At 33.1% G+C, this 6,667-nt stretch overlaps 1 protein-coding gene across 1 annotated transcript; it reads right to left on the bottom strand.

Moving 5' to 3' along the window:
• Window positions 1-1,621: 1,621 nt before the first annotated feature.
• Window positions 1,622-4,948, bottom strand: LOC11411655 (RNA polymerase II C-terminal domain phosphatase-like 4). The gene is made up of 6 exons (XM_003595467.2): window positions 4,841-4,948; window positions 3,995-4,175; window positions 3,118-3,407; window positions 2,179-2,364; window positions 2,064-2,102; window positions 1,622-1,918 (listed from the first exon to the last, which is right to left on the bottom strand). The coding sequence occupies exons 1-6, from the start codon at window positions 4,946-4,948 to the stop codon at window positions 1,622-1,624; spliced, it is 1,101 nt and encodes a 366-aa protein (XP_003595515.2).
• Window positions 4,949-6,667: the final 1,719 nt, after the last annotated feature.

The following is a 6,667-nucleotide window of genomic DNA, read 5'->3' as shown; positions in this document are numbered from 1 at the left end:
AAAGGACTAACTTGTTATAATCATCTAACTTAAATGACCGAAAATGATATTTGGCCCAATATTTGATACCATTCTTTTAGCGTGTCTTTCATTCTACAACAAAGTTATTCAATGATTTTGTAAGAATATGCATTTGTCTTCATCAACTGAGTATCAAGCCGTGCACCAAATTTGAGGAGTCTTTTTCTCCAGATAGGTGGTATGTCATCAAGTTTGAACCAAGGGCCACTATTTATTTTAGCCCATTCAGAGACTTGAGTTTTTCAATATATACAAGATTCGGGGTTCAAACCCCGACCACCAACAAAAGAAAATACTCATGTCTGAAATATCATCAAAATAAATATTTTGAGCAATTCTTAAGACATGTGAAAAACTATTATCTTTGTACTTTGTTACTTATATAATATGTGCAAGATTACATGGTATTATTGTTATTTTTTTAGAGGAGATTACATGGTATTGTTGGTAAGTCATCAAAGCTCAATGACTCTGCATGCAAGAATGAAAGTCACAATATTTGAGATTAACCGTAATTTAATTTCAACCACTTATGACTTATTATATGATTAAAAATAAGGAGAAACTATTTTACAATATTACATACTCCTTTTGAATTTATAAAATGTCCAATTATACAAAATGAAACTAATTTTCAGACTTTAAAAACTCTTTATATCATCAACCGAATTCTTGCTATATACTCTGTTTATTAAATAAATAAATAATTCTATTTCGTAAGAGTGTTCTAGGGCTTGCGCTCATGTTTTTCCCTATCTTTTCACGAGGGACGGTCGTATGCAAATGGAAAGAGATGGCAAGCCTTTTGGTTCTGAATTTGATTATAGTTGGGTTGATAGTGCCATTACGAACGTTGTTTCTTACTATCAGTCGGCTGAACGTTGATTATACTTACTTTTTTTTGGTGATGTATCATATATTATACCATTGGCAAATGAAATTATAGATTGCATAATGCAATTAGCAGGTTCTGTCATGTACCAGAGATAATTTTTTATGTATCTCTTTTTTTGTCATCTATACAAACTTTGTCTATAATATCATTGCCAGTTAAGATGCCATTATTTGACAACAGAAGCTCCTTGAACACTTCTGTTAGGAAATCAAAGGTGCCATTGATTCAACTGTTGTTGACTGTTTGAATATTGTGTACCGCATACGTTTTAGTTTGAAGGCGTGTCCGATGTCCATGTTAGATATTCCTGTCTATCACTGTTTCATCAACTGTTACTTAAATGCAATATGTTTAACACCTGATACTATAATTGAAGTACTTAGTTGACGAAACCAATAGAATACGCCAAATCTTTCACTCATTAAACTCTTCATGTGTATCGATAATAACAGTGGACCAAAAAACAATCTAAAAAGTAATCAATTTAATCGTATACTAGTATAATCCTAAACTTTAGAGAACAACAAAAAATACCTATACACTGTGCAAAAAATACAAACAGGGTTGTTATGGATTATCACCACCACTGTTGCAAAAGAACTCCAATATTAAAACATTCAGAATACGTCTCAGCCACCTATTATAATGACACTCGAGACAAAGCGATTTTACTTGCAACAATCCTCTTTAACTAATTACAAGTAACTATTGTGTTTTCCTGACAATGTAGTTCTCCTCAGGCTGCTTTTGCAAAAAGAAATTTGAAGCCTCTAGCCATCGACGATTAACCAAAAACTTATTTTCTTTCTCTGCCCACATGGACTCCTCAGTTACCAACTCATTAGCAACTGCATGTGTCACAGTGGGGCCAAGTTCTGTCAAACAAGTAGCTCCTAACCGCTCTGCTATCCTCCTGAGTTTTCGTAAGTCATGACCATTAAAAGCACAACTGAAAACGATTATACATCCGCTTAGGACTTCACCTCGAAGTGATGACAAAACCTGGAAATCATGAATTGATTGAAAGAATGACATAACATTATCAGAATATCAAACTAGGATGACAAGTTAACTGATATTTCCGTCAACAAAAATACAAAATGCACGAACTAGAAGAAAGATAAATATCAAAACGATAACTAACTACCTGCCTCACATCTCGATCGACAAGATCTCCTTGAAGTTCCTACAAAACCCCACCATACAGTTTTAGCAATATGTCAAATACAACAAACATTTTATCAGCAACATATGAGACATACATCGAAGAATTTGGAGTTGATATGTCTAAGCACTTTGAGAATTCTGGCAAGCGCTCCATCAGTTTCATTTTCATCAATATGCAACTCAGCAAGTGATTTGCAATTGAGGTCGAATTCCTGGCAACTTGAATTGAAAAAGTGGTATCTCTCCATCAATATCAGATTATCTTTATGCATCCGCCATACCTACAACATTTGTTAGCAACATTTTCATACATTTTCTATAAAAAGTGGCGACTTCTGAATCATTAAGTGGATATATATTTAGCACATTTGAAACTATGAGCTTGGAATATAGAGAATAAACTTTAGAGGAATGGTTCATTAAAACACCAAGTTTACCAATAATCAGGAAAAACCCTCACTAATAATCCAAGATGGTAGTCTTTTATAAGCTTTAATAAATAGATCAATTATGATTTTTATAGTCCCTTGGGCACAAACTCATTTTAGACCAAAAGAGCGATTTTAGAATGAGATATTTGAAGGATGCTATTAATGAGTTGTATTTATAACTTACTAGCCGATTTTGTAGGATCATATCATTTGGTTGTTTAATTTTTTTTAATAAAGTAGTTTTTTCCCAAGTTTATTTGTGCTCTAACCAATGAAGAATGCTAGCAATACTCTTTTTTCCGGGAACATGAGTGTTGAAAAGAGGTGCATTAATATCCCTGTTCCAAATCAATTTTACTTTGCAATGATTATGGAGCTGTTAGTTCAAACTTCCAATGATAGGGCACCAAATCAGTTTTACATTTGCATTTCATATGACTATAGAGTTCTTTGATTCATATTATACAATTGTGTTTAATTTGTCCATTTGTATAGGTAAAAAGAAGTATATTTTGAAATTGTTCATAGATTAACTACCACTACACTAACCATTCCAATTACATAATTCAGAAAAAACAAGTCAGAAACTAGCAGCGCACTCACCTTTTTATTATCATCAAGAATTAGGATAGAACTTTCTGTCCCCAACACAAGATTCAGATCCTTCTCCTTCATTTCAGTCCCATCATCTCGAGAAATCACCTTATCTTTGAAGAATTTCCCTTGAGGATCAAGCAGCCTGGCCATCTCTAATGAGTACCGCCGATCACCCATGGTGTAGATGTACATTTCAAACATTTTACTTGCTTCTTTAAGAAATGTGCGGACAAAGGGCCTCAACTTGGCCATTCTTTGCCTATGCTCCAATACGAAGAGTCTACCTCTGGCGATATCTATTGTTTCATCATATATAAAAAGCCATAAAAATCCAGACCATCAAGAAAGAGTCGTAAGGAAATTCACTCATGAGGATGATGCTAGTTTTAGGAGATGAATCTACTCTAATAAATGAGTTTGAAATACCCTAATTCTACTTCTATGTGATGATGTGTAGGTTGGTACTTGCAATTGCAGAATAATACAATGATATCTGTCTTTTAGCAACAAAAGTTCGTGAACAAACACAGCTGTAAGATTGGTACTTATGATTTTCAAGATGGAATCAAAGACGAAAAATGCATAAAGCCTGCTGCAACCTTTCCTAAAGCATTTAACAAACACTACTGTAAGATTAGATGGAATATAACTTCTTCGACCCACTTTTCCAAAAGGTGTTTAATGTCAGCATTTCAGTATAAGATGATCTAAAGACAACACAGTAGAACTAGCACACATTATGCTGAATACAGAGGTCTCTTGTTCACTAATAATACAATAAAGTTACAATGAAAAAATAGATGAATTTTTACTTCAAAACAGCACAGATGGGGAAATGCATTAAGTAAAACTTCTATAAAATGGTGCATTGGTTGGCACATACCTTCTAGAGAATCTGTACAGGTTTTTAAATGCATTTCTTCTGGGCTCAAACGATGAAGGGAAGTGGTATTTAGCAGTGTGTGATCTAAGTCCAGAACCAAGCAAAGCTTTCTACGGTTTAATAAATTCCGTGTGTGTAAGCTTCGCACTCTAGAAATTTCCTCCTCATGAAGTCTTAGTCCCTGAGCATACAAAAATCTCCATATTTAAATCATGTAGAATAGTTGGATTGTGTGTATGATAGGATACAACGAGTTCAAAGGAGAAGAAAAAAAAAACGAATAAAAATAGGATTTATAGTGATATTTGCAACACCTGAGAGCAAAATCGATACAATAGGGTTAAATTTGCAAGTTCCCAATACTCTCCCAAGAATGATACAATAGTGCTAAGTTCTAGAGTGTTCCAATTCTGACTTACAACCTCTTCTATTCACTATTTAGTTAGTTACAGCTTCAAGCTCATCAACTATTAACTACATTTCCCTCGATCCAGAGCTAATCTCTTAAGCAATTCAGCACCAAATCCTTATTTCTAACTCTCACAGTTCAAATACTCCATCTCCCTTGCAAAATACTCCATCTAGGTGTTCTTCCGAGTTTCTGCAAAATATGAGGATATCATAAAAAATAGTAGAACAAACTTGCTGAAATAAGGTCGTATCTTACGACATCATTCATGATTCAAGAGACCTAATAGACCTAATGACAGATTACATTCTCTAGAATGTTGTATATGTGAGAACTAATCACAATAGATACGAATATATATCCCAAACCATTCATTCCAAAATAGTGACAACAATAATTATCCAAATCTAAATTGTTAGAAACAATGTGTACCTTACCTTGTGTATGTATCCAAATGTCAAACCAGAATCACCATCGATCTTTTGCCCACAACGTATACACAAGCATTCAAATGAGCCAGGATGCCGGCATAAATCTACATTCATGGATGACACTGCAAATTTCGAAACCGACCCATCAAGTTGCAAAATTTGAACAATCTAACTATCAATGACACAAGGAAAAGCATATAAATAAATGAAACCTTGTGGTTCGACGTTGTTCTGGCCACAAGAAACTCAAAGTTCACTCAAAAACTAATTCAAAAATCTAAGAAAAAAATAAACAGATAAACAATAACATAACAACACATATTCAAAATTTCTCAAAAATAGAACAAGAAACAACATCAGAGTTTTTTTACGCAATTCTATTGAACATCAAGAACACAATTCTTTGCAATATCGAACATTGCACTATTCAAATCAGATTTCACAATTGGACTATTACTGAAAAACGTGATTCTTTGCAATATCGAGAAACACACAAAGAAAAATCATAGAAAATGGAGTGATTGAAAGATAAATAAACAAGCAAATTAAACACACCTGAATGTTGTTGGATTCTCCGATGAGAATGCAGAGGCGGAGCTCCGGCAAGGAACGGTGGTCCAGGGAGGAATAGCGCGGTTACGGTTGGCTGAAGTTTTGGAGGGAAAGGGTTTTTTGTTATTTGAACAAGTTGTGTTTTTGGGGGGAAATTACTCGACCGGTTCAAAAGTGACTCCACGGTTCACTCATTTCTTTTATACATATGGATCTCAATCAATCCAAATTATTTCCCCATTCACATTATCAAATCAAATTATACAAAACATTGTTATTTAGAAAAGAGAATGTTAACGAGTGTTTCCGGAGTACCCTTTAAGCTCTTTAAATTGTGAGTTTTTAATGAAAGATTGTGTATAGTTGACTTTTTTAAAAAATAATTACTAAGATTGGGATGCTTAAAAAGTGTCTCGGGACACTCGTTAACAAGACAGTGACGGATCCTAGAATTCTGATAAGTGGAGTCAAAGTTATATCATAAAAATTTATATATAAAGCTATATAAACGCGTAAGTGTGCAAAAATAATATAAGTTATGTTTATAATTGCTCTAAAATGTTTTTCCATTTCTAGTAGAGTATAAAAAATATAACCTAATTAATTATTTTTGCAACCACCCACCTCAATCATAGAGCCTTTTTCAACAAATATGAGAATAGTTTTGAACATAATAGTAGTTTTATGGTTTGGCTAACGATATGTTCTAAGAGAATTGGTTAAAGATTTCCTAAAAAAAAAAAATTATTTTTATCGATATAGTAATTATAACAACTTTTTATAAAAAAAATAAAAAATACTTCTTTTGATTTTTTTAACTAGTGCTCTTACAACACTCAGATCCTTGTTAGTTTTGTAATTTTTTGTAGTGTTATGAATTGACTATATGAAGACAATAACACTATATAATATAAGTGAGTTCAAACAACATAAATATCCAATTTTAGATTAAAAATACAATAAGAAAATGGGGGCTAACCCCATTGCCCCCACACTGCATTCGTCCCTGAACAAAACCCTTTAAACAAAAATCATTATTTGATTTGGTAAAAATGGACAAATTTGTCCACAAATTCTAGCTTAACAAATAAAAATGTTGAATAGTTCTTGACATTTTCTCTATCAAATTCTAGCTTCAAATCATGGTCCTCTGCTTGTTTGTGTATGTGTTTCCAATAGCTCTTTTCATTTCGCCTATCAATAAAAAAAATAGACAAATTTAGTTTCATCGGTAAGGACATAAGGCAAATGAGAAGCAACCTCAATTTTTTCCATTGATTA

This window comes from Medicago truncatula, chromosome 2 (assembly GCF_003473485.1).
Source record: "Medicago truncatula cultivar Jemalong A17 chromosome 2, MtrunA17r5.0-ANR, whole genome shotgun sequence".
Taxonomy (NCBI): Eukaryota; Viridiplantae; Streptophyta; class Magnoliopsida; order Fabales; family Fabaceae; genus Medicago; species Medicago truncatula.
This window is presented reverse-complemented; position numbering and strand designations above follow the sequence as displayed.

Excerpts from the sequence above, each read along its gene's own strand:
- LOC11411655 (XM_003595467.2), bottom strand. The coding sequence starts at position 4,948 with ATGAATGTAGATTTATGCCGGCATCCTGGCTCATTTGAATGCTTGTGT. Across the intron at positions 2,103-2,178 it reads TCAACTCCAAATTCTTCGAT|GAACTTCAAGGAGATCTTGT; the intron begins GTATGTCTCATA and ends GGGGTTTTGTAG. Across the intron at positions 1,919-2,063 it reads TCGATCGAGATGTGAGGCAG|GTTTTGTCATCACTTCGAGG; the intron begins GTAGTTAGTTAT and ends CATGATTTCCAG.